The sequence below is a fragment of the Molossus molossus genome, unplaced genomic scaffold (genome assembly GCF_014108415.1).
Source record: "Molossus molossus isolate mMolMol1 unplaced genomic scaffold, mMolMol1.p scaffold_m16_p_10, whole genome shotgun sequence".
Lineage (NCBI taxonomy): Eukaryota > Metazoa > Chordata > Mammalia > Chiroptera > Molossidae > Molossus > Molossus molossus.
In genome coordinates this window covers 97,864,138-97,882,361 of record NW_023425345.1, presented here as the reverse complement: position 1 = coordinate 97,882,361, position 18,224 = coordinate 97,864,138, and the positions used below count along the sequence as shown (strand labels likewise).

General features: G+C 45.2%; 1 protein-coding gene across 1 annotated transcript in view; it reads left to right on the top strand.

Annotated features, from left to right (window-relative positions):
• The first annotated feature begins 313 nt into the window (after window positions 1-313).
• RXFP2 (relaxin family peptide receptor 2) overlaps window positions 314-18,224 on the top strand; it is a 43,828-nt gene continuing 25,917 nt past the window's right edge. Inside the window, exons 1-7 of the mRNA XM_036251560.1 lie at window positions 314-503; window positions 3,077-3,154; window positions 6,113-6,218; window positions 7,238-7,309; window positions 15,712-15,783; window positions 16,363-16,434; window positions 17,964-18,035. Of these exons, the coding sequence (XP_036107453.1) occupies window positions 314-503; window positions 3,077-3,154; window positions 6,113-6,218; window positions 7,238-7,309; window positions 15,712-15,783; window positions 16,363-16,434; window positions 17,964-18,035 (662 nt within the window). The remainder of the gene's footprint in view (window positions 504-3,076; window positions 3,155-6,112; window positions 6,219-7,237; window positions 7,310-15,711; window positions 15,784-16,362; window positions 16,435-17,963; window positions 18,036-18,224) is intronic.

Here is an 18,224-nt window from a genome sequence, read left to right as displayed (position 1 = left end):
AAATAAAAAAGAATGAGAAAAACATATTGAATCCATCAGTTTGATTCTGTGAGCTCAAGGTTTTGCTTTTCTGTTTCTACGAATGGACCATTGCTTTGGTATTGGTTACTATAGACTTCCTGAAGTGACTCCAAAATGAGCCTTCTTCCATTCTTGGTGTAGCTGGCGTTAGGTATGATCACAGTTGTTTAAAATGTTCTAGTGAAGAATACTGTGCACAGAAATTGTGCATTTAGAATAACACCAGACAAACTCAATTCACGGTTCCTGTGAAAATTGAAGGGGGCACCATGGAAAGTCCGGCCACATCACCATGTCCTGCTGTCACCTGAGATCCGCACGCCTCTCTCGCACAGGCTTCGCGCTGACCGAAGGCAGCACAATCACTCCCGTGTGCCCAGAAGGATACTTCCCCTGTGGGAACCTGACCAAGTGCTTGCCGCGCTCTTTCCACTGCGACGGCGTGAACGACTGTGGGGACGGGGCGGACGAGGACAACTGCGGTAAGGACTCCGCCCTCGGGAGGTGCACCCCGCCTGTGAGCCCCCAAGCCGTGGGGGACTTGGGTCACAATGTTAACAAACTGGGAGAGATGGTTGGGTATTCTGTAGGGAATCCCTTTGTGACACAAATCATCGCTCCCCAATGTGTTGATGGTAATTACCTGAGCTTTCATATACAGAGCTTCCTTAAAATAGAAATGCAGTATTATAAAGTGTTATCTTTGGTAAAAAATTTAAATTACATTTTAAATTCTACTTGGCTATTCAGGTTTTGGTTTCTTATGACTACCTCATTCTAGGTTGGTAACTGGTTTGTGCGAATGGACCTGCCTAGAGAGCTCATGGGTTAGTGCCCACGGTGTGCCAGGTGCTCGCAAAGCCACCGGGACCCCGCAGGCTCGAAGCTCACATGGACCATGTGATCAAGGAGGATGACACACTCATACATAAATGAATTAAATCATTTCAGAGTGATAGTCATGAAGTACATAAAACCGCATAATGGCTAGAAAGTGACTCGGAGGGAGGGCTACTGCAAAGACATGACCAAAGAAACCCTCTCTGAGATGACGACGTTTGAACTGAGGATGAGGTGGAAAGAGAGAAACCACGACACATCCTGGAGGAAACAATTTCCATGTAAAGACCCTGAGGTTGCATAAAATAAGACAATGTGTTTGTCAAAAAAAGCAGCATGGCTTGAGCAGAGTGATCAAGAATATAAAGGGTAAATGATTCAGCAGAGATCCGATTATGAAGGGTTGTACAGCGATTTTAGGTCTGTATATTGAGACTACAAATATTATCTAATCTAACCTGTGCATTTGCTTCTCAAAGAGATCGATGCCAAGAGAAGATGATGTGTCTAGTTAGTCATGGGGTAGACACTCGGACGCAATCTGAATCTGAAAGAATCCTGTGTGTTTTCTACCACACAGAACTGCCACTTGTAGACACCGCCCAGCTAGCAGTCAGAGTGGCACAGCCAAGTCCAGGGATGTGAGCATCTGTCTCTAGAATCTGCTCTCCCGCCCCTGGTATCCACACCTCCTGTGGGTCCCTCCCACCCGTACCTTAGGGTGCAGTTAAGGACCTGGGAGCTTGGCTGACCCTGCCAGGCTTCCCACCCTGAAGCTCCACCACCAGCCTAGGACAAGGACCTTTCTCTGTTGCTATAACACCTTGGTGTTACCTGTGTGACCACGGTATGGACTGTCTTGCCTTTTCACTATGCTTCTCTCACTAGATATGAACTCCTCAAGGCAAGTTGTTTGTGTCTTGTTTGTGTGTCACCAGAGCCTAGAACAATAAAGTACATAGTAGGTGCTCAATCCGTGCTCAGTGATGGGGCAGTTCACTAGAGGTCAAGGTCAAGCCAGTCAGATTCTTGGCTTTTACCCCTTCACTGCATGGGAATCAGTGATGGTGTGTGTTTATCTATCTCATGAATATGTTCTGAACACAAAATAAATAATCCCTGTAAAGACAGCAAGTAGAATCGTTATAAGAACCAGTGAGGATATTAATAAGAAATAGAACTAAATTAAAGATTGCAGGGATCAAAGGGAACTTTGGGCCACTATTTACATTTATTTTTTTTATTAGTTTATTTATTAATTTATTGGGATGACATTGGTTAATAAAATGATACAGGTATACAATTCTACAGCACATCATCTGTGTATTATACTGTGTGTTCCTCACCTCAAGTCTCCCTCCATTCATCCTTCTACCTCCTCCATCCCCTTCCCTCTGGCAACCACCATACTGTTGTCTGTGTCCACGAGTCTTTCTTTTTTTTCTTTGCTTATTCCCTTCACTCTCCTCACCCAGCCCCCAATCTCCTCCCCTCTGACAGCTGTCCGTCTGTTCTCTGTACCCATGAGTCTGTCTCCACTTTACTTTTCTATTTGTATGAACTTTGGTATCATACATTTAATGCATATCTTATCATGATAACAGCATTTGCTAAAGTAATGGTTCTTCAAAATCGGTCCTTCTTCTTTAAAAATATAATTTTATTGCAAAAAAGGAGAGAAAGAAACTTGGCAAATACACATCACAGTCTCTAAAAAATTGATAAAATGTTATTTCTTTCAGTAAGACTAGACAGCCTTTATTAAAAGGGACTTTGTTTTGCTTTATTAAAAACATCAGGTGACATGAATATTATCAGAACTCATTACATCTATCAACTACATGCCTACATATCCATATGCAGAAGTTTGCATGTGACAAAATAAAATTCAGATTCTATTTTCTTCTGAGGGCCTCAAAATTAAGATCAAACTTAAAAATGCCAGCATTGGAAATAGGTGACATTTTTCAAGATGTGTATAAAATTACTGTATATTTTTACTATATATTTTATGACACATACATTTGAAATATTTATTATTTCAGAAAAGAGAGAAACTACAAATGTCTGCCTAGCTTTTTCTTCCTTACCCTCAATGTTCTCATTCTGTCCCTTAAGCCAGTTAACTGATTTCATTATCAAATTCTTCGACTTTTGTTTTGTACTTTGACATTCAATTTGCAGCATAACTGACACATCCATCACCATTTTGCAGGGGACACTAGTGGATGGGCGACTATATTTGGCACAATCCATGGAAATGCTGACGAAGTGACTTTCGCACCGGAGTGCTGTAAGTGGCATTGGTTGAGCAGCTCCAGGTGGTTTGCGGTCACAGAGTTATCTGGGGAGGGTGGTCAATTCCCTGTAGATTTCCATTTCAGTTCAGTCTATTTCAGGGTCACACTGTCCACTGGATGCCCAGGGACTAAAAAGCAAAGAGACAAACACAACATGTTCCATTCATGCTCATTTTCTGTATTAGTCTCTGATTGCAAGAATATACAGGTGTGGAATAATTATGACAAGTAATACAGATCTTACTTCTTTTCATTCGTTTCTTCACACCAACTGCTTTTCAGCCCCTGTGTTAGGCACTGAGAGTCCAATAATGAGATGTGGCCCCAGCCCACAGATGCCTCACATTGTAGTAGGAAAGACAGATTCTTTAAGACACAGGAATGGTACAGTATTAGTGCAAAACTAGGGAATGGTGCTTGCCTAAGGAAATGTGGAAATCCCTTGGAAGAAAGGGTGGCTCTGTCATGGATGGGGAAAGCCCCAGAGAGAAGATGACATTGAGATGAACTTGGAAGTCCTTGGCTGGAGGGAAGGGTCAGAGGGAAGAGAGTGAGCAGGGGAGCAAGATCAGCAAAACCCTGAGGTGGGAGGGTGCAGAGCATGCTTCCCGTGCCTTTCACAGGGTGCTGAATGGGTGGTGGGGGGACAGCAGGAGCTGAACTGGAAGGGTAGGGCCTGCCCAGAAAATGCTTCAGCTGCACACTTTGGAGCTTGGCCTCTATCCTAGAGACAAAATTGTGTCTGTGTGTGTACATATATGACATATATGACATGATATTACATATAATTACATAATATAGGTACACACATAGACATAATTGTGTAGGTGTATGTATAATCAAATACAACACTCACAGTATATTATGTACTTTGTAATACCAGGTTCTAGTGACCACTTATCATATACTTTATTACAAACAAATATATCATACATAAAAGTTAGAAATTAAAAAGAGCAAATTACAAGATTAGAGATAAATGTCACTGAGAGTTTTGATATTTTCTTCCTGAGCCACACCCCTTTGTGGCAATCACTGCTGTACTCGTGGGCAACCATGGGGGCTGGGAGCCTGCTTTTCTTTAATGAAGAGGGAAAGGCACACGGCAAGCAGTGTGTGTGACAATGATGTTCCCGTCAGAGCTGTAGAGGTGGACTGGAATGGTTATTCTCCAGCTGGGACAACACCCCAGCCCTCAGAGGGCATCTGACCATGTTTGAAGACATTTTTGGTTGTCACAGCTGGAGGGAGGTGGGTTGCTACTGGCATCTAGTGGGCAGAGGCCACAGGTGCTGCTGAGCACCCTGCAGTGCACGGGACAGCCCCCAGCAGCAGACAGTGAGCTGCTCCGAATGTCAGCCTTGCCGAGGCCGAGGACAAAGAGAGGTGACAGAGACACGGGTCATGTTTCGTGCACTGCTCTGGACTGAGGCTAGAATCCGAGCTGGGCAATACCACCGGGAAGAGTGAGGGGAGAGACTCAGAGGCATTTCAGAAGAGGACTCCGCCAAGCTGGGGTGAGACGGGCCTGCGGGGCAGGTGTTCTCCTCACGGTTCTCTTCGGCTGAGGCCCAGCCTGGGCTCCACCACGTCCTTTCGTGGACAAATACGTGTCCGACCACAGGCTTTCAGTCTGAATAACGCTGCTCTCAATCTCAACAAACACTGAAGCACACAGTCCCAAGTAGTGTTTAGGAAGTTGAACTAATTAGCACGAAGTTACAAACGGCATAGAATAGTCTCTAAAACTTGATACACTGGCAGCATCTTGTGAATTAAGCAGGTGCCCAACACAAGTTTCCTGAATTGACGAAAAGTCAGTAAAATTGATTTTTAAAATCGAGTCTGGATAAAAGTAATCTAAAATAAGCAGATCAATTACAGAAAACTTATAGTCAGATTTAAATGAATAATAATAAAGCTGAAATTTTGAAAATAACTCTGATTTTCTTAGCTCCACCAAAACAGCCACAGAATTAGAGGCAAAATCAAATGCTCCATAAATGTGTGTTCTTCCCACGCCCCCCCCCCCCCAAATACACATGTGCACACACGCGGTTGTCCCATGAGCCACCGGCCTGGTTTCACCCTAGATTTCTCCTCCTCTATGTCATTATGTGAATGACTGTGAGGCTCCTCGGGAGCAGGTTCTGCAGCCTGCTTTGCCTTCGGAGCGCTTGGGGAGAGGGCCCTGCGGTGTCCTTGGCTTGGTAGCAGCTCTGCGTCCCTTACCTTCCACTTCAACTTCACAGCAATGAGAACCAAACACTGACTTGGTTGACTGTAATAAGGCACGGTGGTGGCTACCGCAGAACCTGCATCTAACTGTCCTCTAAGAGGAGTTTGAAAGGGGAAAATAAGGGACGAGACAAACCAAAGAACTGATCAGCGTTTATGTGCAGCCACCAACCCGGACGCTCGGCTGGGGAGGCAGGGGCGGTGGGAGCGGAAGGAGGGGTCAGCGGGGGAAAGGAGGACTTCTGTAATACTTCCGACGATAAAAAACATAAAATTAAAAAATAAAAAGGGAAAATAATTGAATCTCATTTTAATCAATAAGCGTTTGCTTGAGGAGCCGCTTTGAGCCATTTGATGAAATTGAATTGACTCAATTACACAAATAAAAGATTTACTCCAATATACTAACCTTCCTCATTGAGGAGAACGTAATCTTGTTTCACTATAACTTTTTTTTGCTATTTAAACATTTCTATGGTTTCTTTCTAATCACTTGTTGAATGCCTCTGGAAAGACCCCCGGGAGGGTGAACCAGGATGGAAACCACACTAGTCGGTGTGTGACTACAAGAGAATTGTTATTTGCTTTGGTTATGGGACTGAATTAGTCATTATCAGCATGTAAATGTTACACATTCAGAGAAGAGAGAGCAGTGGCAGTTATTGGAGATGGAGTCACAACTGAAGCGTGTCCTGCCTGTGTTCGGCCCCCAGTCCTGACCCAGCACCCGCGGCGCTGTGACTGTCGAGGGACGGAGCTGGAGTGCGTGAACGCCGGCCTCAGGTCCGTGCCGCCCACCTCCGGCAACGTGACGCTCCTGTGAGTACGGGTCGCAGTGCAATGACGTGCCCCTGAGGTCACTGGAAGAGTGTGCAGCCTGGCCTGATCTCTCCTCGTTCTGTTCTGTGCTATTGTATGTTAAACTGAGCAGCCGTCGGGGAATCCTGCATGCCGCTTCTCCAGGGAGCGATGTCTTAAATGCTGTCTGTTAGCTTAGCCAAGGTAGCCTGTAGCTCACACATGCCTGTGGTTTGGGGTTCTTCTCTCTTACTTTATGATTTATGTATTGTTGCTAGTAGGTTAGTCCTACGTGATTAAAAATCAACATGAAGAAAAGGGGGAGTATGCACTTGTTGCACCTCCTTTTTATTTATTTTCCTTTCTTGATTTTAGAGAGAGAGGAAGGGAGAGGGAGAGAGAGATAGAAACATTGATGAGTGAGAACATCGACTGGCTGCCTCCTGCCTGCCCCCCACTGGGCATCGTCCCCAACCTGGGCATGTGCCCTGACCGGGAATTGAACCGGCGACCTTTTGGTGCATGGGTCGATGCTCAACCACTGAGCCACACCGGCCGGACTGTACCTCCTTTATAAAGTGGTCATTTGTTCCAAGTACGCAGGTATAGAGAGCCACGGAGCTGGCATGTCACAATCATGCACATGTGTGTACTTTGCATAACGTTTGGAGAGTCTCTGGAATTTGCTGTCATACCACAATTTGGGCATGTGTGAGCTGGTTGGGACTTTTGTTGTTTTGGAGTCATGTTTTTTGTTGTGTTTCTTTAAATTATCCAGACAGTAAACGACAAAACGAAATCACCCGAGATGTTCCAGTCTATTATGCTCACTGGCTAAACTGGTCTAATGCTTGCAAGCTGTTTTAATTTTGCACTCTGGACTTTTTGTTATTACGTGAGAATGTCTTCATTCACTAAGGTCCTTTCCAAAGAGGACTGGCGTGGGGGCCCTCAGAGGTCTCTTCTCAGCATGCAGCATCCAGAGAAGAGTTTGGTTGGTCATAAACCCTTACTGACATCTGCTTTGTATGTTATTTTAGGTCTCTTAAGAAAAACAAAATTCGCAGTCTTCCAGATAAAGTTTTCATCAAATACACAGCACTTAGAAAGATGTAAGTAGCTATTAAGAGTGTTTTAATGGGAAAATCCTTGTGGGGTTTTGTTTAAGTTGTTTTTGATCTAAAAGTAAAATGAAATATGAACTTGATTACCTTTAGCATTCAATTTATTTATCTAAATGTAATTAATATTGGAGAATAAAGCATTAAATGTATATTATCTTTCCATTTTATAATTTAGAGTGAACTGATTTAATCAAAACAGTTTTGGAGTTACATTGGAGTTCAAACGAAACAACTCAATCACAAAACACACAGTTGTGTGCTTTTACTCCAAGTCATTTGCAAAACAACCTTGAAGATTCAAGGCACTAAATGTGCCTTTAACTTGGAAGAAGAGTGTTAGCACAGAAACACTGACAAGAAAGATCCCATCATTTAAAACGCAGGGCCCTAGGATAACAACTCTCCCGGGATGACGGGAGAAAACGTGTCTAGTGAAGCGTTGATATTCGCAGGTCTGAGGAAGAAAATGTTAGTAAACAGGGCATAGCCAGCAGGGAAGAGGGGCTAGTCAGCGAGAGGCGAAGTGCCACCATGCGTCCAGCACTGTCCCAGAAAGAAAACCGGGGTCTAGGAGATGTGATCCCTGAGACCGTCTCTATTGAGGGCGGGATGGATGGTCCAACTCCACCGCAACCTCCGTGAACTAGCTTTTGGCACCAACCCTATCAAAACAGAATGACCTTTGCTTTGTTCAACAAGCCACCTTTCATGACTACATTAACTTCCCAAGTAACTCATGCTGAAGTACTTGAGAAGTTTCCTTGGATAAGGACTAAGAGCACTCCCATGAGTGTAATGGGGCAACATTTCTTTGAATAAAGAAACTGGGAATATTCAACCTGAGGGCTTGATAGCTGTGTGTCAGTCCCTCTGAGCCTGTCACTCTGGGATGACGAAGAGATCGAGTTTGACACTTGCCACAGGGTGATCTTTAGACTCACCCCTTTCAACAGCATGGAGGGACCCGGAGAGTGTTACACTAATCAAATAAGCCAGTTAGACAAAGACAAGTATTGTATGATCTCACTTATATGTAGAATTTAATGAACAAAATAAACTGATGAACAAAATAGGTCCAGAGACATGGAAATATGGAACAGACTGACAGACCTCAGAGGGAAGGAGGGAAGGGGTGAGAAGGGATTAGCCAAAGAACTACATGCATATATTCAGAGCCAATGGACACAGACAGTAGTGCAGTGAGGGCCTGGGTGGGTGCAGGAGTGGGGTGGAGAGGGTCAATGCAGTGGAGGGTAATGGGGGGGGGACATCTGTAGTACTTTCAACAATAAAGATAGATCATAAATAAGTGTAACTTGTAAGGTAATGCCGTAGGGGCCCTCGGCAGTACCATCATCTAATTGTTTGGTTCTTTAGCATTCAGCATGGAGGAAAAGTTTCCAGAACTGTAAAATATGTTAAAATCTAGGAATAAACATCATCTGATCCTTTGCTGATACTGAACAAACACACTTGGTTTGAAACACCATCAACAGTTCTGTGCTGTTTGTGAAAGTGGGTCCAGAATTCCTCATTCGAGAAAGGAAGTCGCTGAAGGGAGGCAGGACCTTGTGTGGCCATGGTAACCACGCTGGGGTTAGATCACAGCCTCTGGAAATCCCGTCTGCTGCCAGGACCTGCGGCCTCATCCTGGAGCTTGCGGTCACATGGTCCTCACCCCCAGGAGCAGCTACGCCTGGGTTCTGGGTTCCAGACTCTAGAAGCAGTCCTCCAGAAATTCTTAGAATCCCAGCTTGTTCATTCCAAGGATCAGTAACGTCCCCGGGCTGCCGGAATAAGGCTCTGGCAGAAAGGAAAGGAAAAGATTCATGCTTTAGAGCAGCCGTCTCAATTTTGTTATCTAGAGTCAGAGCAAGTTTTATGAATTTCTAATAAAATCTTATTATTCATAAGGTAATGTACTACAGTCTGCGGTGGTTAAATCACTTACCTAGATCTACAACTAGTTCATGGAAAAGCCAGAATTAGAGCCCATCTCCTCTGATGCTCAGTACAGTGTTTATTTTATAATAACCAGAAATCTCAAGATAGAATTGTCCTAGCATCTAACTGGATCTTCTACCAACACGATCTGTCCTGCCCCATGCAGAACTCCCTCCCTATACCTGTTGTCTCATAATTTGAGGGAAGCTAACTTCGGGGGTGGGGGGGGCAGAGAGATGACTGGAGGATCAAGCAAAGAGAATTACAATTAGACTTCTCAAGATAAGTTCTTTCCTGGACCACTGAGCCATAGCTTTTTTCTACATCAATACTTATCCCTTGTGGTGTCTGCTAGCCCACTGAAGAGAAGAATATGGAAGAACTAGCTTTGATCAGTCAGACTCCGGTTTTTCTTAGTGAAAGAAGTAGAAATCAATGTTAATGGCCCAGATCAGCTGGAAACTTCTCCAAGTAAATGTTTGACTCGACTTCGTCCGAGAAAAGTTAGTACAACATCACAACCTGACATCTCCCAGCAGGGGTTCTCCTGGTGCAAGTTATTTGATGCTCTCTTGGCAAAATGATCCGCCCGCCCCGAGACCCAGACAACAGAGATGATAAGACTCCCACCAAGAATCATGCACTAAGTGTCTGTTATATGCAAGGGACAGCGCAGGGGATAAGCACAATTCCTTATGTTTGTATATCACTTTTTAAAATTGAGAAAGAGTTCCAGCACTTGGGACTCTGATTTGGAGTTTGATCCTCAGAGTCTGTCAGGTAGGGCAGATACCATTGGATTCCCTTCAGAAACAGGGAGACCCGCCCTTGGAGAAGGGAGGCCATTTGCCCAAAGTCCGTCCGTTGGCAAGTATTGAGCTTGGCCTCAAAGCCAAACCTCTGACTGTGGTCGTTTGGAAGTTCACTGACACAGTCTGGTCTCAGAACATTGCTATGATCGATGAAAACGTCCAGTGACCAAACTCTAATTTCCAGGTAATGCGGGTTCTTTACAAGCATTATTCGGACACCCTGCAGCAGCTCATAAGCTCGGCAATCCTTCCTTGAAACCTCTCTCCCTCCTTTCCTCACACCTTCTCCTGAACTCCCAGAAGTCTCGCCCGGGCTCAGGCAAGCCCTTGACCCTCCGGTCCTTCTGCTCCTAGCTTTTCTTCCCGATTCTGCATTCCCATAGCCTCCACAACCAAAGTACAAAACCCAAACCATCCCGAGGCCAAGAAGACCCCCGGGGGACACCCCGAGCTCCTGGTAGCCGGCAGCAGGAGAGAAGATGCCAGCCCCCCACGGTCATTCATTCTCTCAACAAATCTGTGTTGATACCTGTGAGGTGCCAGGCTCTGAAGATACAGCAGAAAACACCCGTGAAAAGCCCTCTCCTCACGGAGCGTAACCCCCATGGAGGAAGGTGGATGAGAAAATACAGAGTGTGCTAGATGGTGACTGGGCTGTGGAGAACAGTAAACCAGGAAGGCAACTAACGGGCCCGGAGGGAAAGGGTTTCGAGCAATAAGCTAATAAACTCTGTCCTGCCTCCTAACCCTCTCCCTGCCCTGGCATCTCCAAGGCGCCCCTGTTCTGAGACTCCCCGGGGACTGACAGGCGCTCTCCCGGTGGCCTTCCCCGTGCCTCTCACATGTCTAAGTGTGGCAGTCACCCTGCAGCCCGCCGCGCGTCCTTTCTGCAAGCAGCCTGGACACCGCGGTCCTTCCCCAGGAGGCCGGTTGCGGGTCTGTGCCCATCGGCTCACACCCGCCTGGTGTGCAGCACTGAGAACGAACAACAGGATCGGCGGCTGCAGGGCAGAACGGAGGGAGCCGGCAACACGCACTTCCCTTCGAAACTCCACAGGCGCTAAAAGCACACTTGCTGTTTTGGTGGCTACTTCATACCCTTGACCCCCAGGGATCTGTTCTCGGAAGTTCCCAAGTCTGTGTCGGGTGCGGCCAGGGTTTGCGAGCTGCTGGGTCCCTCCGCGCATCCCTGCCCAGTCTCCTGCCGCTGGATTCAGCTTTTCTTACCAGGTGTGAAGGTCTTTCTGGACCATCCACCATCATTCACTGTTCCTCCCAGCATTCTGTCATTTGAAAATAAGATGAACCATCTTTACCCACGTCATGGAATAAAATTCTAAAAAGGACAATTGTCTTCCAAGACCCCTTCACCATCATCCTTCAGAAAGTGTGTATCTTTATTTTTGTCCATAAAAACATTATAAAGCCACTCTGTCAGCGCCTGGTAAACACATCAGCAGTGTTGACCACACACTGTTGTCTGATCACTCTCTCAAAGAAAACCAAGTTGGTCTGCCTGTCCTGTTCCTCCTGAACTAGCCTGTCCCCTCTCGCTGAGGCGCTGACAAAGCAGGCCTGTGACAGCTTGTCCTTGCCTCTCTCCCAGAACCAACATCCAGCCCGTCAATTGCTGCTTATGAAATCTACTGCTTCTCTTTCTGAAAAATCAAAATTGCATTTGCCGTCTTTAATTTTCCAACTGCTGCTCCTTTGTCCAGATTCCTCAGTAATTGATCATGACTTGCTGTTCTCATTTCCGTGCTTCTCCGTTTCGAGGAGAAATCTTCCAAATCATAGGACGTGAACTGATTTTGATTAGCATGTTCTACATCTTAGGCTTTCGTGTCTCCTGCCCTCTATCCCTTCTACTCCCTTCAGTCTGCCATCATCTTCATTGAGAAGACAGGAGCTAGGTAGGAGTTGAGTTTTCCCTAACATTTTCTTATGCCTAAACTATAACTAGAAATACATTGATTGCCCACAGTATTCCTCACTGTCTGAGTTCAGAACGTGTCAGGTCATTTTTCAGCGTTGATTCTATTTCTGTAACCCCTCCCATTCATCCTTGGGTTTTGAAGAAAGCCCTCACCGACCAGCATTCCCTCCCCCGAGCTGGATGGTCCTTCTGGTTCTCGCATGTATGAGGTACCACCGCCGCCACCACCCCTCACTGCTGCATGGGTTGAAACATGCGTGAAGAGCAATGAGTACTTGTTGAGGGAACGCGTGCAGGAACGACAGGTAGGACGAAGGAGAGGTGGGGAGCATCTCCAGCAGGGAGACCAGCTAGCAGAAGCAGAAGCACAAAGGATATCGGGAAGAGAGTGACCAGGGCAGTTGTCCACGGGAAACAATGGCGCATATGCTGGAGAGATCACTGAATCACGATTGTAGGGCCTTTGAATGCCAGGCTACAGAATCTGAGTTTCATTCTGTCTGACCAGGGCGAGGGCACGTATAAATTTGTGCTTTAGATGGTTTTGAGTTAAAGTTCATACTCATTCTTAAGTTGTTTTGGAATATATCCTAGGAAATAGCAAGTTCAACATTAAGTGAGTCTCTCTGGTCTGAAACACTCTAAGTGTTCACAGTGGAGACGAGGTCATTTAAACATCCAGAAGAATGAACTCCTCACGCAAAGTGAAACTTTAATTGCCAGGCGAGTAAGTGTTGCTCAACTTGTCTGTATGCTTTTGTATTGATTTGTTTATTTATTTTAATGTTTAAAAATATCAAGGCTTTCTAACTTTGGGAAGAAACAATTTAAGACGACCCTTCGGAAAAATAAAGTAGAATTTATGAGACTGACTAGAATATTTTCTCACTGCTACCGTGGAAACCACCAGCCATTCTCTTCCTCGTTGTAACACAAGCCTTATATAATTTAGGAATTCCTTCTTGAGCTGGTTCTTGTTCAAGGCAATCATTGGCAACAAATGAAATTCAGTGAGTCACCAGGCTCATGAATCTACCATGTTGCGTTAAAAAAAAATAGCCTATAAACATGCATGTCATTGAAGCATATATTTGCTTTAGTTTCAGGTACATAAATTCCTGATGTTTCTGCTTGAAAACTCCTGACAGCGGAAACAGCAGGAATTCATGAACCAGTAAGTTATTCTTAGAAAAGCTGTTCAACATGAAGTATTTTAAATGGACTCCTATCTTCACTCTGACTAAAAAGAGAACACTACTTGCCAAATCGCTATGTTTCCAAATTTCCCTGGATATTCACCAAGCTAGTATTCTGCAAATTGAGTGGATATTAGAGGATCAAGTTAAAATTTAGCACCTGAGTGAGACAGGGCACTTGGGACCCCAGTCCGCTCTGGAGAGCCAGCGAGCAGACTAATCGACTAGAAGCTCCTTGTTACGTCCAGAGTTGGAGTCTTACCTCTTGGCAGTGAAGGCAGGTGGGCTGCATACATCTGGTGAGTTATGCAGCTCAGAAGCACAAGGTCAAGTGCTGGCCGTGGTCCAGTCAGTGGAGCATCACCCGGTATACCAGAAGGTTGCACGTTTGTTTCCGGGTCAGGGCACATACCTACGCTGCCAGCCAGATCCCTGGTCAAGGAGCATATGGGAGATAATGGGATTGATGTTTCTCTTTCACATCGATGCTTCTCTCTTTCTCATACCCTTGGGTGAGGATTAAAATAAATAAATGAAAGCACAATTCATGACTGCACTCATGTCTTCAAGATTGACAACATGTGGGTAAATTGTGCATTGCCTTTTTGAGTAAATGATCACAGATAAAATGTAAATAGAGCCCTGGCCATTTTTGTTCAGTGGTTAGAGCATCAGCCAGTGGATTAAAGAGTCACAGGTTCAATTCTGGCAAAGGGCACGTACCTCAGTTGTGAAATGTCCCCAGCCCTGGTTGGGGTCGTGCGGGAGGCGCCCACTTGATGAGTCCCTTTCACGTCAATGTTTCTCTCTCTCTTCCTCCCTTTCTCTCACTCTATCTGAAGATCAAAGAAAAAAAATATTCTCAGTAAAAATTTTTTTAAAAATGTAAATAGAACCAGTTAGGCGGTAAATTTTATATTTAAGAGGAACTTGAACATGCCCATACTATAGTATTATATTCTTTTTCTATTTTTATTTGCTATCATAACATAATTTATCAGACTGACTTTCATTACATCACTTCAAGGGCTCATAAAATGCTGCAACAGATAGTGATCTGTTTGGGCTCATTCTATTCATACAAGAATTTTTAAATATGTTTTTATTGGTTTTAGAGAGAGGTAGAGGGAAATGAAGAGACAGAGAGAAACATCCATGAGAGAGAACATCCATCGACCGCTTCCTGCACATTCCACCCCTGGGGATCGAGCCCCAACCCTGGCATGTGCCCTGACCAGGAATCGAACCTGTGACCTCCCAGTGCATGGGATAATCAACTGAGCCACACTGGCCGGGCTCATAGAATAAACCAAAAGCAGAATTTATGCTGCACTGTGAAGGGTCTCCTCACAGAAATGGTGCAGGGGAGGGGGCATTGGACTGCCACCCAGTCTCACCAGGTTTCAGATTTACTTTGTAGGATTGAAATTCATGTTTTGTGTATCATTATGGATGTAAAGCATGTGCTCTGTAGTGCCAACCTTTTCCACATGGGGAAAATGACAATCTTTGTCCAACATTCGGGGAACGCTGGGTTTTATTGATAACTGGAAGCTGATCTTGACTTGACCTAGCTACCCAGAGGGTTGAGGGCATCAATATCCTAGCACACCCATGACACATTTGTGACTCACAGGCTTTGCTAGGTAATAACTGTGGTATAAGCAGATTCAGAGTACAGCTAAGATCCCAGTGAGTACGTGTCTTACCAACAGTTTGGCAGTGAAGTATTATAACAATTTAAAAAGTGTTGTGTAATATTTTAGAAACCAAATCAAGCCCAAATAAGAGCTAAAGAAGCTATTTAATAGACCACGTAGCCATTAGTTACTATTATTTGTGTATATATTTTCTGCCCCTAAAGACCTTTGGTAAATATGAATTCAAGGCTAACCTCTCGTTGTATAATGAGTGCAGGAAATGGAGATTATTTACTTAGATACTCCTGACAATGCTCTTATTGAATCCATACTAAATTGCTAAATTGCTCCGGAGGTTAAGTAAATCGTGACCTGTGAGTTGAACCTCGGGCACCTTGTCAACTTGCCCTGTGCTTCTCCCTCTGCACCTCAACATAGAAAAGAACAAAATTGGCCCTCTTCTTCTTCTCGTGGGAAAAGAACAAAAAGAAATGAGGAGCCTGAGGTGGAACTTGGCTGGTTTCCCATGATGAGCACCCCTGCAGGTCAGAGCAGGAGAGCTGGCTGGCATGGCCCCCCTTTGCAGAAACAAGTTCCCTCCGCATGTCACACCAGAGTTCACTGGTACAAGCCAGAGACGCCCCAGCCCCACTGCATGGGTGCTGCAGGGTCAGCAGGCATCGGCCAGGTTCACTGCCTTCCGTCCTTGGCAACGCCTTCACCTCCTCGTGTGGGAGGGAGACTGGGGATGTCATAACCCAAGTTCACCAATGTCTTTAGAAAAAAGAGTGGATCACATATTCAACAACCTGATGAAGCACACAAACCACAGTCATGTGACTCTTCTATCTTCTTCCCACAGATTCCTTCAGCATAACTGCATCAGACACATATCCAGGAAAGCATTTGTTGGATTACATAACCTGCAAATACTGTGAGTAACCTTTTCATAATTGTACTCTTAGCACAAGTTTAAGTAGGGATTAAAAAGATAGAATGGTACGTTTGAAAGGTTTGACTTAATTGTAGAGAAACGAGAAGCTAGGTTATTCCAAAGTGCTTAGATAAGTTACTACACTGAAAGAATTATGAAAGGTTCTAGCTTTAACAGAAGACAGAGATGGAGGCTCTCCTTAACCTTGAACTCAAGTTGGGATCATTTCCACAATATTTTAGCATTTTATTTTTTCTGACCCATTCTAACTTACCCATATGCTTTCTTAAAATGCTGGTCTACTAAGGATGTGACCAAAAAGGACAAGTGCAAAAATCACCCCCTCCCCAATATTTATTCTACTCTTATTTTGTAACAAAACATCCCAACACACTATGCTGGGCCACTGTCCTAGTCCTGACCACAGTGTTGCACACACTGGGCTTGTGGTTATCTGTGTCCCCCGGTATCACCTGTATTGCCCCTCTGGGCAGCATTTCCCCCTCAAGAAAATGCCCATCTTCATGGTTATCACCAGTGGCTCATAGTCTAATGTATGGAACTGCATGCTGTTCGCAGATATCTCAGCCACAACTGCATCACCGCCCTCAGGCCTGGGCTGTTCAAGGACCTACACCAGCTGGCTTGGCTGTAAGTGTTCCGGCGTTTCTGGCCCCGGAAAGGACCCCGGTCCTAACGATACCTGTCAGTGTGCACAGTGCCATCTATTTGTGTGTCGTGTTTACTATACTTTTCTTTCCAGTTGTCACGTAATCTGGAGCACTTTACCCAAGCAGCTCAGATACGCGCTGAGGCAGCTGTGAGGGAAAAGCTGGTGTCATGTGCTCTCCGAGGCCTTCCGAGCCCAGGCCCGGCCTTGTGAAGGCTTCTATCTGCCCAGGGTTCACCTGTGGCCACGATTCTCACCTCAAAAATACTGGCATTTGGCCCCAGATAAGTCTCTGATAGGGAGATGGGGGATGTCCTGTATGTATTAGGACATTTAACCACCTCTGTGGCCTCTACCTCACTAGACGCCAGTAGTTCTTGCCCCCAGAGTATGACAACCAAACATGTGTCCAGACACTCCCAAATGTCACCTGGGAGAGAAAGTGTCCTCATGGAAAATCACTGACCTAGAAAGTAAGCAAGTTAAGGACTGTTTGGGTTTCCAGAGCATTCATAGGAAAGCCTGATGCAGGGTGGTTGGTGGGTGTTACCACTTTCCAAGTGAGCCAGAGCCTCGCCGCAAGGGGTCTGACGTCAACGTCTATGTTTCATCAGGAAAATGAGCAAAGGGCAGTGAGAAGGGCTGTGTCTGTGCTCATTTTCATAGGTCAGCCTGGTCTCATGGAAAGAGCGAGGCCTCAGCTTCATCCACACCCTGTGTGCACTGGGGCCCCAGGCTTAATGTTGCAGGTGACTTTCTTAATCATTTCCTCACCTGTTCGCTGAAATCATAATTCCTTCTCCAGAGCCATGTTGTGAGGACTGGCTCCCATAACATGTGTGAAGGGCCTCAGTCATTGCCCCTGGCATAGGGTAGGTGCTCCATGTCGCTCCCTTCTCCAGACCCTCAAGGACCTCTGGGAATAAGAAGAAATGGTACCTAACCTCAGTGCAACAGGAGAAAGGAAGGAAGGGTTCCCTCTAGGAAATACCAGATGTACTTAAAAACAGCAATTTGAATATGTAGATATTTTCATTCTTTCACCCTCTACGCACTTGAAGAGTTTGTTGCTACAAACATTGTTAAGTACGTCATGTAAACACTGTGAGCCTATGAAACCATGTGTGGTTTCCTAAAAGCTTTTTTTCCATTAATTCATTCTTTAGTCAAGGAGTGGGTCACAGCATTTAGGGATTCCAAGTGAACCAATAAATAACAAGAGCAGCTTGTGTGGGACCCACGAGACCAGAGGTGAAGGGTAAAACTCGGGTTCCTAAGGCCACCAAGATAGGCTTTCTCCCTGCTGGGATGGGCTCTTGGTGAAAGAGCTGCCTTGTCCACAATGTGAGGGGAAATCTCTCCAGGGAGGGAGTGAGCCCAGTGTGAAGAAACAGGAAGGGAGACAGCAGGTGTTGGGTGAAGGCAGGATTGTCACGGGCCTTGTAATTCTTCCTGGTTTTGCTTCAAACATGTCTCTGACATTGGAAATGCTTGTGATGTGTTTTGTCAGAATTCTGGATGACAATCCAATAACCAGCATTTCACAGCAGCTATTCACTGGATTAAATTCCTTGTTTTTCCTGTAAGTATTCATCTCCCTTCAACACATCTGTCTACACATCGCAATGACATCTGACACCAGTTAACAAAAAGAACTTGAGAAAAAAAAAAAGCCCACTAGCTAATTTTTATTAGCCAAAACCTCTTCTGTATTTCCAGTCACAATTACTGTCGCTACTTCCTGGCCAGGGCTCAGGTATATTTCTAGCCG